The 18260-nt window shown below is 45.1% G+C and overlaps 1 protein-coding gene across 1 annotated transcript in view; it reads left to right on the top strand.

Annotated features, from left to right (window-relative positions):
- Positions 1-15626, top strand: part of KCNH5 (potassium voltage-gated channel subfamily H member 5) — a 162211-nt gene extending 146585 nt beyond the window's left edge. Inside the window, exon 11 of the mRNA XM_059819622.1 lies at positions 14679-15626. Coding sequence (XP_059675605.1) covers positions 14679-15626 — 948 coding nt within the window. The remainder of the gene's footprint in view (positions 1-14678) is intronic.
- Positions 15627-18260: the final 2634 nt, after the last annotated feature.

Below are 18260 nucleotides of genomic sequence, written 5' to 3'. Positions count from 1 at the left end.
AAGGCCCCTTCTCTGCTGACAATTACAAACGCCTCTGAAAAGCTGTAATTCCTTCAATCTCTTGAGCTAAAGCACCCTCAGTGGCAGCTCTACGCCAACCACTTCTGTCTAAAGGGAGATGCTTAGGTGAAGGTAGCACATCCTCTTCATCCTCTTCTTGAATGGATACTCTTCAATGTTTGCATGCTTATGTCTTGGGTCTTTTTTTCTCCTCAAGGGGTTCCTCCCCACTGAAGCACTGGCTGTGATCATATTAAAGGCAATTACAGTACGTTTCAAGAGCCAGCACTCCTTGCTCACACACTGCCAACTGAGAACTCTCAACTGGGAAAATTTTAGCTCTTGCTGGGTGAGATGTTTCACTTGAAGAGTCCCAAGGATACTTGTTAAGGTTATTTCACAGAGCTTTCTACAGTCAAATGAAGTAGATATTAAAAGTTTAAATAACCTTTTGGTCTTTTTTTCCTGTTAAATTGGGATTTCCCAATGATTTAACTGAGTTATTTCGCATCTATTATGCAGTGGGCTGACACTGTCTTTCAGTCAGTGAATGATCTGCCAGAGGTGTTCATGTTTTCCAAGTCTTGATTTCAATTTAGAGAATTGCCAGGTCACACTGCCAGTGGATTTTGTGCTGGTGTCCCTGAGCTGAGAAGCAGAGATGTGAGTTGCTGAATTGCCCCAGCTCATTCTCCCTTGCAGCATCCCTGTGGCTTCGTTTACAGGGCATCCAATGGGGAAGGAAGGCATGGGGGTACGTCCAGCAGTCATTTGAGCTTGGGTTTCATCCAAAAGGTCTGTAGAAGGGGAGTGAGCACTGGCAGCACTTCCCTGAATTTGGTCCAGGCAGGTTCAGTCTTCTCTGATATGGCAATAGGCTGTATTTATGGGTCAAGAAGGAAAAGAAGTAACTCCGAGGTAATTTTGGCATGGCTGGCTGGCTGAAAGCAGAACCATGGTGCAGTGTGAGCTTTGGGCTTGAAAGCAGCAGAGCCAGATTACAGCAGTTCTGAACAGAGCGTAATTAATCCTGCCTTTCTGTGGCGGAACACTACTATGCTACAACAGGGGTCCTTGTGCACTTCTCTGGGGTGTGGCATAGACATGCCCTCACTTTCAGCCTCGCAAGCATTTAACAGATCAGGTCCTTGACTGGGATCTAGAAGCAAATAGGAAACAAGCAAATGACTGCCCAGCCACCAGTTTAAATCTGTTCCACCCAGGAATACTACCATGTTTTTGAATTAGCTTGAATCTGGAGTCAGTGGCTCTCCCCACCAAACTAGTATCCACTTTTAGACCTGGTTCAGGTGAGGAATGTCTGACAGTGGCAGAGCAGCATGTTTTACCTCTCTGTTTTGTAATATGGAAAGATACCACAAGGTTTGATGCCTTTGCTCTTCAAGGTACAGAGGTTGCCCGTTGTCCCTTTCGTTTGTGTCTGTTGTTCATATGTTCTGCCCTTTAAAATTATTTCTTCATTTCATTTCTGACTCATCACTTCCAAACAAAACTGAGGCTGTTCTACATTGTATGGCACTGGAAGTGCATTGTTTTAATTGAAGGTCCTGTTATAAAAGCTTTTCAATAAATTAACAAAACCTTGACAATGATGAAGTGAACAAACAGAGTAGCTGGTAGCACATTCCATATAAAACCAAAGTTTCTGAAAGCCAGGTAGAATGTCCTCAATGTCAAAAGGAAGGCTGCTAGCAAGGGATGTTTTCTTTTGTTAGACCAGTGGATATAGCTGAAAAAAAATCAACAAGCTTTCAGTTGCAAAACACTTTTTCAGGTCTGAAGACTTCAGATTAAATTTCAGGCACTTTATAGTCTGGTACAGTAATATTTAAGGAAAAAACCCAAACCATAATGATTCCAATTAATTTAAATTTCCGCTTAAAGTAGAGAGGAGAGAATAGTTTGTTTTGGGAACAATTTGCAATTCTTTTGGTGATGTAAATGGAGAGTCTCTCTCAGGCATTTACTGAGACCATTTGGTCTTCAGGCAGAAACTCATAAGAGGCAAAGACGCAGAGAACAAACCACGAATTCTGCAGATCCTCTGGACCCGTGTTCTGTGTGGCTTTGTGCTAGGGATATGCAGGAATACTGGGTCTGTCACCAATAGGGCTGGCCAGAAGCCAAATGTGAAGATTTTGACATTTTTCGTTGGAATAAAAGCAAGACCTTCTGAAAATTTTCACTAAATAAACAGAGACAGTGCTGCCCACCTCCCCACCCCTCTTCCAACACAAACCTGAACAGCAGTAAAGTTGTCCTGAACTGGTTTTAATTTCAGCAATTAACTGCAATTACAGTTGAGCCCTTCCAACTATTTCAAATCCAGAACTATATTTCCCATACTGGACAGTAGTGAAAAGAAAGTGCATTATTATATTAATAATTTTATTTTATTTTAATAGATATCTTTGTATTTATATGTTTAATCTTTTTGCAGTATGGGTTTTCCTACTATGGGGGCTCTGGGCTGGAAACCTTGGTTCCATCCCCCTTGCTCATCCAGTAAGCAGCTCAATGACCCTGGGCAAGTGCTATATGACCTCTCTGTGCCCGGGATTTGGCATCTGGCAGAAGAGGCAGCAATATGAATCCCACTTTCTCCAATACAGGGAAAGAAGAGTGGTAGATTAGTACTGCATATTATTATTGATGATTGATTTTCTGTTCCAAGTTAAATCAGGCTGAAGAGCAGCTTGAAAAGTCTTTTGGCACTTTTCACCATCCCAGAGAGCACCATTGCTGCAGTCTGCCCCAAGCTCAAACCACTCCGCTGTCATCTGGAGGCTTTGAACTATCTTTCCCTATTTATGCTCAGAAGCATATCACTCTTAGGAGATACCGCACTGGGCAAATCGAAGGCTGCTTTCTTTGAGGAGTTTCTTTTTTTAATCATCTGTAATAAAATGCACAGACTGTAACTCATCTGCACCACAGCAAAGCCTGAATCAATTGACACTGCTGCTTACTGACATTTCGTTAGGCCAGTGCCAATAGCAGATACTGATCCAATGGCCAATGTAAGTTTGCAAGGACCAACCCTGGCTGATTTAGTTGGAACCTGTCCTGTTGAAGGGGCACTGTCTCACAGTGAGCACACCACCCTGCACCTGGGCTAGGAGGCAATGGGAAGCTCCCTTCAGCTCTTGAGCCCTAGGGTGCCTAATGGTGATGTACTGGTGGGACTGGTGGTGGCAACAAGAGCTTAGTGTACCACTTGGTGGTATGTGTCACCAGCTATTTACATCAATGTGGAGTTCTAGAAGTCATGGGATGGTTTTGTTGTGGTGGGTGGAGGCCATCTTTGCTGGGATTCTCCTCCACATCCAGTGAAAGGTCTTGGGTCTACTGAGCTTGAGTTTTTAGCCTTCTGCAGGGCTTCTCTTTTCCAGGGCCTGGAAATCCACCATGGTCTCTACAAGTACCTTAGCTTCCTTTCTTGCAGGAGCTCTGTACTATACAGAGCAACAAACATCTGCAAGATGGAAGGAAGAGCAAGAGTGGATGCAAGTCCAGCAAGAGTGTTAGAAATCTGCTCTTCTCTCTGCCTTAGTGCCAGGCAAAAACGTAGGAGAAATGTCTCCCCTGCCCTTTGCTCCCTCTAATAACTTCTTCAGTAAGGGAGAGAAAGGGAAGGGGAAGGGAAAGGGGAAGGGGAAGAAGAGATGAGTATGTGATACTCTCCATCAAGAGCACATCTGCAAGAAGGAGAGATTGGTAGAAGGAGGTAGAGAGCAGAAGGAACTGTTTAGTTTGCTCACCTACCAAATGACCAACCCAGTCTAGACTTGTTTACATGGGAGAGTTGTTATGGAGTAAAGGAAGGTGTGAGTTTAAATCCCAAAGTGGATAAACCTAACCAGTGAGAGGGAACAAGGGTCCCCATGAGACACTCACTACTCAGTAATAGTTACACTGCAACAGTTACCCCAAAATTGCTCTCTGCTCAATTTCCCCATGTTTAACCATCTCTGTGTTGTATACAGAAAACAAATTAGGCCCTGATTCAACAAAGTATTTCAGCTCCCCAGGCCAATTTAGTCTTTGTATTGAGTTCAGTGTAGGATTTAGGGTCCTGAAAAGGAATTAGGAGGCTAAAGCTGGATTTCATTGCGCCCAGTTGTGACAGGAGCCCCGTACGTCACAGTCCAGTCTCTTCTGAGTTCACGCAGATCAATACTTGTCTGCAATGGAGTGACCCTAAACTAGACCAACCACCAATAGATGCTGGTTGAAGAATACCATAAATTAATAAATGAAGTAGCCTTTCTGGTTTATTGTTTTAAATAATTTTGTATGTGGAAGCTGCGTTTTGCTGTCTTTGGTGGTATTGGAGAAAAAGGTCTGAACCTGGCTGTTCTGCAACACGCTAAGGCATCTGCTGTTTGGTTAAAGCAAAGAAAACAGAAAATAGTGAGGGCAAAGCAGCAAAAGAAGTGATCAGTTTCAATTCCAGAGTCTTGTTTAAAAACCACGGGAAAGCTCCCCACTTCCAAAGGTGTGTAGTGCCCTTCTTCAGCATCCCTTTCCGAGCAGAAACACAGGGCCCAGCAGGCATCAGACGTAACACCTAAGTCTGCAGCAGCAGAAAATCCATGCATTGTTTTCCCCTGGGGTACAAAGAGAAGGAGACATCTGTAAGAGCTGAATGTATGGGCAGGAGGTGCTCAGGTCAGGGTGACTGGAAGAACAGAAAAGCTCCTGATTCTGCTCTCAAAAAATGCTCTTGTGGTTGGTGTAAACGTGTGCAATTGTGCAAACAGGGTAAGAGGTTTTGGCATTTCTTTTGGCAATCTGACTCCTTAGCGCAGCATATGCTTAGTTAAACATGTAATCACACCATTTTGAAGAATCAGTACCCATCACTCAAGCTGAGCGATTTGACTGATCCTTCCTTGCAAAGTAGGTGTCAATGCTACCCTTAATCAAGGTTTGACTGATGTCTCCGTGCAGCAGTGCCTTGGGCCCTTAATTTTGAGTTGAAATCCTGAGAACACCTATGTGTATTTATTATGGCTGTTTTTTTAATGAACTGTCTCAGTTTTGGCAATAGGGCAAAACAGTGGCCTCTCTCTCCTCTCAGCCATGGATCCCAGTCTCTCAGTTGTAAATAGTTAGCAATGATAGAGGGATTTCCAATTAATTGCAGAAATGAGGGCAGTGTTGTTATCCTCTCTTACACTGGGAGAGATGGAGACATGAAGAGACAGTGTGATCTGCACAAGACCTCCTGCTTGGCCAAAGGTCAGGCCAGCAGAATAATCCATCCTCCTGAATCCCAGCCTGGTGCTGTATGTGTTGGGCCATGATGCTCTGGGGATGTGACAAATGTGACGTGGATCTCTGCCTGCTTCTCTTCTCTTTCTTCTTCAATCCAGACATGTTTTAAAGTAAAATAGGATGACTTCAGACCCATACCAAGTATGAAGTGGATGGGGCAAACTCTCAACCACTCTCTTCTTAATAGGCGTGCTTGTTCGCAAATGCAGATCAGCCTAATTGACTGTCAGCATGCACAGATGTCTCTCTGCAAGAGTAGTCGGGTGCCGTGCAAATTGATTGCAAACACAAAATGGAACCAGATTAAAATTTGACCTACAGTAACCAATTTCCAAAACACAGAGCAAGCAGTAATGAGGTGATGGAAGTTCTGGGCTCTGGGAAATGAGTTATTGGCTGATGTTGGGTTCTTCTGAAGGGTCTCTCCCTCCCTGCTTTTTCTTTAGATGAGCAATTTGGGGGACACAGATCTTTATTAAGTCATAATGAAAGGATTAACCCCTTTCTTGCACATAAAATGCCATTAAATTTCCCTTAAAAGGGCTTTCTCAACATCATGGAAATAATTCTCCTTTCCTTGAAGTGACATTACTTTGTTACTTGGATTGGAAATCTCTTCCAAGTCAATTCTATAATTGCTTAGGAGGAAACTACATGAATACAGTTTATCCAAAGCAAAATTAAAATGTGCTTGGTAGCAAGCTTTTGCTTTTGCATGCTACTGTGCCTGTGAAGTTAGGATCAATGGAAATTTGCAGAAAGGCTATTATTTACTGTTTCTTTCAAGCAGCCAGCAGACTAACCTACAAAAATCTTCTTTTCCTCCAAAATCCAGCATGAAAGACTGTTCAGTGAAACATTCCTATCCCAGAGATTAACTAATTGCTCAGCAGTCAGTCATTTTCACTGCACAGCCAAGGACAGCGATTCCTTTCCCACACACAGATGGAGCAATGGTTTAACACAAAACAGTTCCTGGGACAGGAGGATTAAGGAGAATTTACTGGAGAGCAATTAAAACAGTTGTTAGAGCAATTTGTTTCTGAGGCTGAATTTCACATCAAAGTAAAGCTATCTGAGGAGTGTACAGAGCAGAAGAACAATAAAGCCATCATTTCAGGCCATCTATTCTGTATCCTCAGAGTGCAGATTAATAAAGGGAGCTAAGAGGACATGGAGATTTACAGGAGTAAATTAGGTGAAGCAGCCTAAATGCAGTTTGCATTTGGAAGGAGGCGCCCTGGCTTGAAGTCTGTTGGCTCTTGCTTTTTGTGGCTTCAGCTCCCTTCCATTTCTGCCAGGTTTCTTGTTGTCATATTCGGTAGAGGGTTTCTGACCGTGCTTCTCGGTTGCAGAGACTCCTGCCAGAGCAGGACACCGCGGTCAGAGGCAGCTCTTGTGCATGAGCCATACCGAAAAGCTGTTAATGGAAGCTGGGTCAGAGCCAGCGCTCCTTGCTGGCCCTTTGCTGGTGTTTGCTGGTCTTGCTGGCTTGGTCTTCCCATCCTAGCTGTCCGCTCCTACCTCCTTGCCATGCTCTGACCTAGGAGGAGGCATTACTCCAAACTCTCCCTTGGGGTTAAGAGCTGGAATTGCATCTTGTGGGCGATGCTGCCATCGCCCTCTCTGTTTTGGAAGGGCAGTAAACCTGCAATGAAACAGCTTTTCAGGGCAGGGAACCAGTCCAGACACAGTAAGTCCATCCACAGTGCACGGGAGCAGCTTCTTACATCCATCCCAAGGGAAGGTTTGCATTAACACTGGCTGTTCAGGTTTCTCTGGCTCGCACAGGCTGCACTTCCAGATGAAGGACAAATACAGATGGCCCATGGCTCTTCTATCAGACTGAACTGCATTTCTGCTAGCCCAGGCCCCAGGGCTCCAGTTTCTGCCTAATTACAACACAAGGGCTCATGTGAGGTAATTTCCTACTCATTCATTTCTGTCCATTCTTTCAATAGTTTAACTTTTTAAATTTAAGCACATTTTAATTCATGTAAATTAGAAGGAAGATTTGTTAACATCTTAAAAGTTACTTTAAAAGAAATATTTAACATCTGAAAAAATAAGATCTAAAACTTTTTAACATGCAAGTGTTAATAGTGAATCATATTCTCTGTAATCTGCCTAGGTTTAAAAAACACTTCAGTTTTGGAGCAAGCCTGTTTACCAAAGGTTACATGTGAGAAATTGGGCTTGACCAGCCTGGTTTTCAGAATATCAAAAAAGGGGGTCCCAGATGTGCCCTGCTTTGACAACTGAAGGCTCCTAGAGAGGGCTAGTCCTCAAGGACTGAGGGATGAAGCATCCTAGACTCACGTGAGCACATCAAAGCAATGGCCTGGGAAGGGTTTGCTGGCGATGACAGTCCTTAGCAGTGCATAGTGCCAGCGGTGGGAGAGATCTGAGCAGTATCTGTTCTGCAACACCTGGGAGTGGGATGACATTTGCAATGCAAAAGTGTGGTTGTACAGGAGCAGCCACAGCCGTCCCAGGTAGGCTGCAATTTCCTAGGAGCTGCAGCAAGACCAGCTCAGTTCCCCACCAAACCCTGGAGGGTTTTCCTGGGGAGCAGGCTAAGAACAGGGGGGCTTTGCCTTCCGTATTAGTAGTTCGTCTCATTGCTCTGTGCAGGCAAAATGTTTGTTTTTTCACAAGCTCTCACTTGGACCCACAAGTGTGGCGTGGTCTTCTGTGCAGTCGTCGCTCGTTCTCCCTCTGCGGCTTTTAAAGTAATAGTCTTTATCTGGAAGGACTGGCTGGTCTCTGAGGCTGGGTGGGGAATGCATCCCAGCCGGGAACTGGCAATACCCCAGCATGCTGGGGGGAATAAAAATAGCATCAGATGAAGGGTATAATACACACACACACAGAGAAAAGCTTTACAGAAAGGCTTTTTACACGATCTGCACCAAACCCTGACGTTTGCACTGCTAGAGGCAAGGGTTTGGATACTTCTTACCCACCATCAGGTGGAGGATGTCTGCATCCAAGCAACATGCGCAAAGCTCCCTATATAGACACAGGAGACAAACAGGCATTTCAGGGTACAACTTGTCTGCCCTGTTTTAACATCTAGCTGCAGGTGAAATGACTCACACCCTCCCAGTCCCTTTTTCTCTCCCCCAATTTTACAGGGCTCCTGGAGGATGAGTTCAGATGCAGACACTGGCTTTGTCGGTGAACCCTGTCCTGAGTGGCTGTGCTCTGGAAATGGGGTGTATTTTGTAGTTTGTTCTTAGAAGCAGGGAAATAGCACGCTCATCTGAGCGCAGCGTGGGTTGGGGTATCCTGAATCTAAATCCTGGGTCTGACACAAGTTTGCCTTCCTCATTAGCATGAGAAAAATGGCACTTACTTTTCTACGATGCACTCCAAGATGTGATAATTAATAGTATTTTTTGCAAACATCTTTACAAAAATTTGTTTCATGTTGTGCAGCCTAGGCACGAATCAAGCTTTCCGTATTATTTTCAGAGGTATTATTTGTTGGGGTTTTTTTAGCATTGTTTCCAAAGAAAATGTGGTATGTGTGATTGCAGTATTTGTCTGATATTGGTTGTATCATCAAAAACTTTAAAATCCATTCGCCAGCTTCAGCTAAGCTTGTATGAAGGACTCATCTGCCATCATTTTAGGCCTAGGAGGCAATGGAAGACAGCTCTCCTATTTCCAAAAAAGACCTTACATAAAAGGGTGCTAAGACGAACACGCATTGTGAGGACACTGACCCTTTTCTGGGAATTAGACATTCTGGTAGGACGTGGACCGAATCAAATCCCTCTGGTGGGATAGAACACTGGTGAAGCAGCTGCTCTTTGGTTCTCAGCCAGCCGCAAGTGAGCCAGGAGCCGCCTCCTCAGCGTGGTCCAAGGGAGGGTACATTTCCCTAACATGCTGCCTCCATTGCTGCAGCCAGCTTGGAAAGTTCCCATATGCTCCATCCACTTATCCCACTCACTCTATCTTCAGTGTTTTCCAGTACAACTGTGGGTCTGTGCTGTCAGATGGGTCACTGGCATGGTCCAGCTTAAAAAGAGTCCTATTTAGGTCTTCAAATTTATTAACCTGGATCATTTCACGATCTCATTTTCAGTGCTGCTGGGGAGAGGAACAACGAATAGTTGTCTTCAGGGTCACAATATTGAGTTAAGGTGCCTTCTAGGATGTTCCTGTATTAAATGGGAACAAAAATACAGGATCTGGACAAATACATTGGATTGTGAGTAGCCAGATGCGAGGGAGATGGGGCTTCTACAAGACATTAATACAGACAAGATAGTTACCTCTGGAACAAATTTTTGAGAGGTGACCACCACCCACGTCAGCTTAGCCTGTGCATGCATGAGTGTGACCTGTCCGTTTCTGACTGCGGCCCCAACCCAGCCTCATGGCAGGGCTCCTCCTGCTGCTCTACATGGATGTATGTAGCTGTGGGGGCTGAAATGTTGTGGTATTTGCTTTCTGTTCCAGTTTTTGGCACTGCGGAAACAGACGGTGAGCTGGGTCAAACCAGTTCTCCTAGGACAGGGTCTCCCCTTGCTGCAGGACTCGAGCCTCCCTTGCCCATCAGCCGTCTTTGTAGGATGCCTCAGCGTGGGCACCCAGAATTTATTAGTCATTGTGAAAGTCTTGACATTGATGGGCTTGTGTGGCTTTCCCCCTCTCTCACTTGGTGCACACCCGCTGAATTCATCACCATGACAACTGTGTGCCCTTTTGCTATACTGTTATACGTTTCTGTGAATTTCCATGGTGAGGCACAGGCGTGTATTGAACGCCACTAACAACAGCAGTGCGATCTTCTAGGAATGGGACAGGATGATCTCTGGTGAAATATTTGCCACTTTTATGAACTTACTGTAATTCTTCAAGACTCTTACCAGTTCTTTAATCCATTCACGTACCTTCCTTGGAGTCACTTATTAAAGGGTCTTTGTAAATGGAGCAAGGTCATGGAGGGATGATTTTTGCAGTACTGGTACAAAAAAGACAGCAGACAAGGGTGCGTTTCAAAGCATCTGGAAAGGCCACAGCTTTACTGATTAATTCAGCAGTAGATGGGAGAACCTGTGTGTGTCTCAGCCTTCAGCTGGGTCCCCGACCCCTCATTGCTGCTGCCCTCGTCTGCACTTGGCTTTGGGTTTGGTTATACAAGCTGGCACCTCACGGGAGCTGCTCCAGCAGTAATGTACCCATTGCCAGTACCTTTGGTAAGGCCCCTCTTTGGCAGTGGTGATGGGCTGGCTGAGTTCGCAGTCACGGCGAGTTACTTCTCGGTACAGAGGGGAGGGAAGGGAGGTGGGGGTGAAGACCAAATGGAGAATCTCAAGTTGCTGTTGTCTCCTCTGTGCCTGCCTCATAGATAACCCAAATACTTCAGTTCCCAGGGCTGGCCATCAGTTAACTTTTACTTAACCTCTGCCAGCTCGATAATTAATGTTCACTCCGTTCCCCCTCCCTCCCAAAATAAATACATTAAAAGCAAGAAAAACAGGGGGCAGTCGCATGGCAGTCTTTCACAATCCCATCCGTAAAGGAAATGAAGTCCTACACTGAATCTCCGTCACATTAATGAATTTAGCGCTTGCTGTGAGACAGGGGTATGGCTCTTTACTCCTTGAGATGTGCTATACACACAGTTAATTCAATTTCTTCTGATTAAGTCCTTTGGGGTCTTTGTCTATTCCCGAGACATATGTTTGGACAGGCCTATGTGTAACCTCTCTGAAAAGGGTCAGGGACAACTGAGAAACCTCATCCAATTTAAGATTTCAAAATAAGCCTCTGCCAATTTGCTGAGGAATGTCAGATTGCATGAGGTGGTTTTCTGTTCTTATTTATAGAGAAAAATAGCCAGTAATAGTTATTACACATTAATACAATTAAGTCTCCATGTAAACACATTTAATTTTATTCTGGCTTAGGTTAAACTACTGTGGAAGTGGATTAAATCCAACCACATGAAAAAATTCCTAATACGGAAAAATTTGGTAATGAAATACAACTATTACTGCTAGAATTCACATCTCTTTTTTTTCCCCAGTTCTTTGTCTGTATAAGAGGATCTTTCTTTTCTTTTAATTGTACATATTCTAACGATATCAAGTAGTCCTGACCAAGACTAGATCCCTGCTGCGCTAGGCATAATGCTCTCTTGATTGAGGGTGGACATCGTGAAGAGGGGACTGTTTCCATGGGGTGACGCAGCGGTGAAATGGTTTTCTCGTGGTGACAGCGTAGTTCAGTGAGTGAACGAGGACCAAGATCCTGGTCTCCAAAGTGCCGTAATCTCACAGTGTCAGATGGGATATGAGGGTCTGCATGGTTTTACATTTCAGAGAGAAAAAAATAAAGCAAACACTTGTGAACGCATCCAGATTTCATGAGAAAGCCAAGGGGAGGGTGCAGGGCTGTGCATCAGCCCACCTTTGCTCCCGTGGAAATGCGGCTCCACCAAGGCAGATCAGTCCTGAATTCTTGACTCCCAGCTAACCCCTGGATTTCTGAGTCCCTGGGCATTTTCTGCACTAATTCAGAGTGCAGCAGCCTTGCTTCTTCAAAGGAGCTGCCCATAATCATTCCAGGGTTCCACTTTCTGTCCCAAGAAGAGAAGGAAGAAAGCATTTATTGAAGAGCTCTGCCAGGCTCCTGCCCTGCATCCTTCAAGAGGCTGAAGGAACATCTCCCGCGGAGGTGACAGCAGGGCTTTGGGAGTGTGTCTTCTCTACTGCATAGGCGTAAAGCGGGGAGAAAGCTCATGGCTGTGAGTGGTTCCTGGGTCCTTGGTCAGAGCAGATTTGCACTGCAAATCTGATGGTGTTTGTCACCTCAGCCCCCCATCCCCACAGCAGGGACACATTCAGCTTCCCCCAAAGTGTTGACCCCATGCTGAGGCACAGTAGTGCTGGAGCTCAGACCCCTGTGCCACTGCGCTCGGCTCATTCAAGGGACAAGTGATTGTGGGGCAAAAAAACCCCATAGTGATTTCCTGGCTTTCAGAAGTGTCAGGTACAGACAGTGTCAAATTAGCAAAGTCTTGGCTTTTCTTCTGCAGAAGGCAGCAGCAGTCATGGGTAATCATATTCTGCGCAGGGAGATAATCTCTGGCTGGAGAAGTTTAGAACCAAGAGGAGAAAAGGGAGAAATGAAAAAACAAGAGTGGGCTGATGGAAGAAAAGGGAGATGAGGGTACTTTTCAGTGAAGCACAAGTGTTTGGAGGGGAAATAAAAAACTGGTGCTGTGGTCTTTGTTGTTATCACTCCGGACTTTATAAAGAGCTGGCAGGACAGAAGTTACCGAAGTTACCTCGTGCCTCTCCCAACCGCACATTCAGTGCTGCACTGGGCACGGGAGCGCTGCCAGCCCCTGCCAGGCTGCAGGCAGCTGCCTGCCTTGCAGCATCCCCGGCCGCCTCCGGCCACCGCCTGCCAGGCGCCGGCTGGCTGGGGGAGAGGAGGGTGCTCAAGCTGTGAAATAGGGTCATGCCCACAGAGCAGCGAAACATTGGGTGGAGGTTGTTTTCCCCACCCCAGATGTTTTCAAGGACCCAGCCACTCTGGCCTGGCACAGCACAGGGCAGAGCAGTGCAGCCAGACGGGGAGACCAGTGGAGGAACCAGCCGGCTTCTCTGAGACACAGCTGGGGGACACATCCTTGCATCTGGATGCTTTCAGCATTGCATCATCTGCCAGAGGTGCCATGCTGTCCTCCAGGGAAAGAAAGGCACAAACCAAACAACACAACCCACCTTCCAAATCTTCATTTAGAGAGCGTGGCTTCAATTAAATGTAATTACTTAATTTTGAATCAAAGGCAACTTCTCTTGCATTTATTTGCTGTCCCCAGTGGCTTGTCTGAGAGAGAGAGAGTTGCTCCATGAGGGTAGGTGCTAATGAAGGGGAACTTCCAAATGAATGTATGTGCTGTTGCATCTAGGTCAGAGGAGTCAGATTAAAGTATCTTCCACGTTTCTCTGTTGGTTTTTTTTTTAAAGTGGGCTTCTAATAAACATGTTAACTTTCCAAATTATTATAAGCAGCTGCATCTATCAGCAGCACACAAGGATATATTTACTGCTTTTGAAAGCACTCTAAGAAAGCTTTGAAGTCCAGCTCATCCCAGATTCATGAGGGAGGGAGCTGTAGCCATCGTGGCACTCCTCTGCTGACTTCTGAAGATGTGAGACTGGAAAGCAACTATTTCTTTGTAAATATGGACAGGTGTGAGAAACCTTTTTATAAAAAGTAAATAGATACTGAAATATGGATACACAAACAGATACTTCAAGACCTACATCTGACTGTCACAGAGTTTTGTTTGTGTATTGCAGGGGCTTTCTTTTATTTTTCTTACCAACACTAACCCTACACAGTCCATATTTGCATTTAATCACGTGCTGCTTTTCACTTTAGTATCGTCATCCAGAGAACCGGGGTTTCCCATATTGAAGAAAACTGGATAAACCTAAAAAAAAAAAAAAAAAGGTTTCATACGAGTAACATGCATAAAATCATCAGAAAGGTTTTTATTCTGTGGATCCTTCCACAGCTTGAGGCTCAGATTCCTTTATCTATAGAGGCCTGAGAAATGCTGCAGGGTGAAATAACTGCAGCATTAAACGGCATGGCATCATGAAACGGTGGATATTGCTGGGTTTTGTAATCACACACCCCTGTTACGGTGCTTCTCCATGGTGTTCCCAGTACACCCACACATATTAGACATATAAACTCTCAAGGAAGCACTTGGGTTGCTGCATGAAGCTACACAACACAGCACGTGGGGAACCTAATTGCACCCTCCAGCTACTCCTACAAAACTAGCAATAAGCAGAGCTAAAAAGTATTGAGCACATTTGGATTTTCCAGTCTCTGGAAGGGTGTGTACATTGAGTTAAACTTACAGCTGTGTAGTCTCCACTGAATTTCTGTTTCCTTTTGATCTGTACTAAAGATAGTGATGGAGCACGATGAGTGTGAGTAATGGGCAGGTAGGTATCATGGTATTTGGGTTTTTGCTCGCTTTCTTTCTTCTCTTTATTCAGTTTCTTTCCTTCTCTTGGTGTCAGGATATTTTTAGCTCTTCAAGGCTCTGTCATCTGCATCAAAAATAAAGATTAAGCCCACTTTTAATATATACTTTTAAGAAAGTGTGGCCATGTATGTATATACACCCCATCTATGCAGTGGCATATATCTGAGGTTACTACGTTTTAATCAGCTCCATTTAAATTCACTACAAGAAATTTAATTAGAAAGGAAGGGGAAATGGCTGTTCTCTCAATGGGGCCGTGCTGTTTCCCCATCTCCCAGTACCATTTGCCATGTGCGATGTCCTTTGGCTACTGACTCTGTTGTGTTTATATCCCCTATAGATCATCTTCCGGAAGATCAGCGATGTCAAGAAGGAAGAAGAGGAGCGCCTGCGCCAGAAGAATGAGGTGACACTGAGCATCCCTGTGGACCACCCCGTGCGGAAACTCTTCCAGAAATTCAAACAGCAAAAGGAGATGCGTAATCAAGGCTCAACCCACATTGACCCGGAAAGGAACCAGCTTCAGGTGGAAAGCCGGAGCATGCAGAATGGGGCCTCCATCACAGGCACCAGTGTGGTCACTGTGTCTCAGATCACCCCCATCCAGACATCCCTGGCGTACATGAAAACCAGTGAGGCCGTGAAGCAGAACAACAGGGATGCGATGGAGCTCAAGCCAAATGGAAATGGAGACCAAAAATGTCTCAAAGTGAACAGTCCCATGCGGATGAAAAACGGGAACGGGAAAGGGTGGCTTCGACTGAAGAACACGATGGGGACCCACGAGGAGAAGAAGGAGGACTGGAACAACGTCACGAAGGCTGAGTCCATGGGATTGCTGTCCGATGACCCCAAGTGCAATGACTCGGAGAACAGTGTAAATAAAAACCCACTGAGGAAAACAGACTCTTGTGACAGTGGAATAACAAAAAGTGACCTTCGCTTGGATAAAGCTGGTGAGACTCGCAGCCCCCTGGAGCACAGCCCCATTCAGGCTGATGCTAGGCATCCTTTCTACCCTATTCCTGAGCAGGCCTTACAAACCACGCTGCAGGAAGTCAAGCACGAACTCAAAGAAGATATCCAGCTGCTAAGCAGTAGGATGGCTGCCCTTGAGAAGCAGGTGGCAGAAATTTTAAAAATATTGTCTGAAAAGAACGTACCCCAGATCTCTTCCCCCAAGTCTCATTTGTCACCCCAGCGGCCCCCCCAGATACCCTGTCAGGATATTTTTAGTGTTTCAAGGCCTGCATCACCTGAATCAGAAAAAGATGAAATCCACTTTTAGCATATACCTATGTGTATATATGTATACAGTATATATGCAGAGGTGTATATATACCTTTATACATATATATGTGTGTGTGTATACGGTAAATATATATACATATATATTTTCACTTGCATCCAATATGACTTGAACACACCAAGGATTTTGATATGTAAATATTGCATGTCCAGCTGGATTCTGGCCTGCCAAAGAAAACAATTATTAACATAGATATTGCTTGTATAATATGCAGTTGACTGCATGCACACTTTACATTTATTTATAATCTCTCTTATGTAATAAAAGAATGACTTTTGTTTAACAAAGGCAATGTACTATTTAAAGAATCAGGGTCTAACCTGCCAATATTGCCATGACAGTTTTGATCTCAGGCTGGGTGAGTTGAGCTTTTATTTCCTCACTGTCTTTTCTGCCAAGTTAAACAGTAGATTAACAAGATGTGGAGGACACGTTCAGACTCCAATTAGTATTGTTTCTTGGTATCATTCCATTACAATATACTGTATATTTGGTGATAAATTCCCCCGCTCCTCCTGAAAGGGAGGGCTCAGCTCAGTGGCCAGGGAAGTGCACCGTGTCTGGTGCTGGGGTGGATCACTGGAGTTTATTCGTGTGGGTATTGTGCATGCACAGCCTTTTATTTCAAGTATCTTCCTGCTTTTTTAACACCATAAGTAAGAAATAATAATGGTGATTTATGTAACAAAATGAAACTAACAAACTCTCTCAGCTGCACTCCCTGAGTGTTTGGGGGTAACTTCTTTCTTGAAAGCCTCCTTTTACTGATGCCATTTTTACTGAACTGTTAGAGTAACATTATGTAGATTCTCTTTGCAGGACTCAGTGATGGTGTCTGGTTCTGTCAGTATCTTCGTTAGGATGTCCCGTTTTTTCAGGGTTGAGGTTGCTCTCCCACTGTTCCCCCCCTGCAATTGCCTCTGGCAGAAAGTCTTTGCATGAGGTCTGAGCAGGGCAGAGAACAATTGTCATTCAGCTCCTCAGGAGCCATGTGAGCAGGTTTGAAAGCCCGAAGTCAAAAGGCTGCAGTTTCTTTTTTGAGGACGTTTATCAATCTGCAACTGCCTTTGAGAAAGAGAGAAAATAACCAGTCAGAATGAAATTCCCTTTAGTCCAGGGCACCTGGATGATAATGTTTGGGTGGGAGAGTGGTGGGTGTCTTGGGAAGATGAAGTCCTCCCTAGGGTGCTGTCCAGTGCTCTTGCCTTGGACTTGTGGAAGGTTTCAGTGTATGGAGGGGGGGGGCCACACTTCAAGAGCAGGCTTGCAGTGCCCGAACACAGCTAGTCGTCACGCGTACTAAGTCCCTTAGGTCCATGTCACATGCTCTGACCCTCCTCTTAGCTGGCTCCCATCAGCATCTCCCAGTCTTGAACCATGCTCAGACCCAATCTCCACCTCCTAGGCTGGAGCATCGCCCTCCATGCGATGCTGCTGGCTTCGCAGGGCTGCAGCAGGGCAGGCTCTTGCACTTGCTCTCCTTTCTGGAGCCGAGGTTTTAGACTCTGCCTGGGTCTGCACCTGAGTGTGGTGGGGGTTTTTGCCTCTCCATTTGCACTGGTTTTGTCTACAGATACATGTGATGCACAGCAGAAATGGCCATCGCAGCTTCAGAGCTGTTAACCGGTACAGCTTGAGGCCAGCCCAGCAGAGTGCAATGGCTCCTTCAGAGAGGAATTTCCCCTCCACACTGAAATGGACTCTTGCATCAAGATCCCTTGTTTTCAAAAGTGCCTGGAGTAAAACATACATGTACCACAAGGCATCACTATCAATCAGGTAAATAAAAGACATGTTTATAATTAGTGGGCATCCTTACCAGACACCGATACCAGATCCATTACTTAACATTAGGAAATGAAACTAAATTGCTTCCTGAAAAACTAAAAAAAAACCACCAAAAACCAAAACAAACCATCATTTGCAGTAGAGGCAATTAGGAACCTGCATCTTAGGGGGAACATATCTTCTACTGTGAAATCCAAACCCATAAACGCCCAAAAGTTCATAAGAAAACCAAAGAAGTCATTGCTTCTGTTGTGTCAATTCATGGAGGCTTTTTGGGAGATGATGGTCTTGCTCATTTACTGTTCCTTTCTGGCCTGTTTCTGCCCCTTCTCCAGTTCCTTTCTTTAGGAAATTATAGACCAAATAAGGAAGAATAAAAAGCCACTGAAAGGGACAACTCTTCCCAAAGCCTGGCGGTTGGGCTGCCTGCTCATTATAGTTTTCCACAGCTGCAGTTGCCGCTGTAAGAACTTTCAGCTGTATTTTGCAGCCGCTGTTCTGACACCAGTGCAAATCTGTAACTGCAACCATGCTTTGGTCTGCAAGGACAAACTGCGCTTGCAAAACAGCAGGACCTTCAAGGTCCTGCTCTAAATCCTACCCTGGGAGTCTGAAAGAATCGGGGGGTTATAAGGTTAGGGAGGTAGAGGGTTGCTGCAGGCTGCTGGAGTATGTACAGACCTTGTAGGTACAATAGAAGTGCCAAGCTTTGAAGATTTGAATGTTCTTGCCTGACTTGGATTGCTGGTTAAGACAGACACACAGCAACAGCCCAGGGCTGCCCAGTGAGTAGCTGGGTCACACAGGCTGTCTGGGGGCCAGATT

Source organism: Gavia stellata, chromosome 7 (genome assembly GCF_030936135.1).
Source record: "Gavia stellata isolate bGavSte3 chromosome 7, bGavSte3.hap2, whole genome shotgun sequence".
NCBI lineage: Eukaryota > Metazoa > Chordata > Aves > Gaviiformes > Gaviidae > Gavia > Gavia stellata.
The sequence above is the reverse complement of the archived record's forward strand: the minus strand, read 5'-3'. Positions and strand labels throughout refer to the sequence as shown.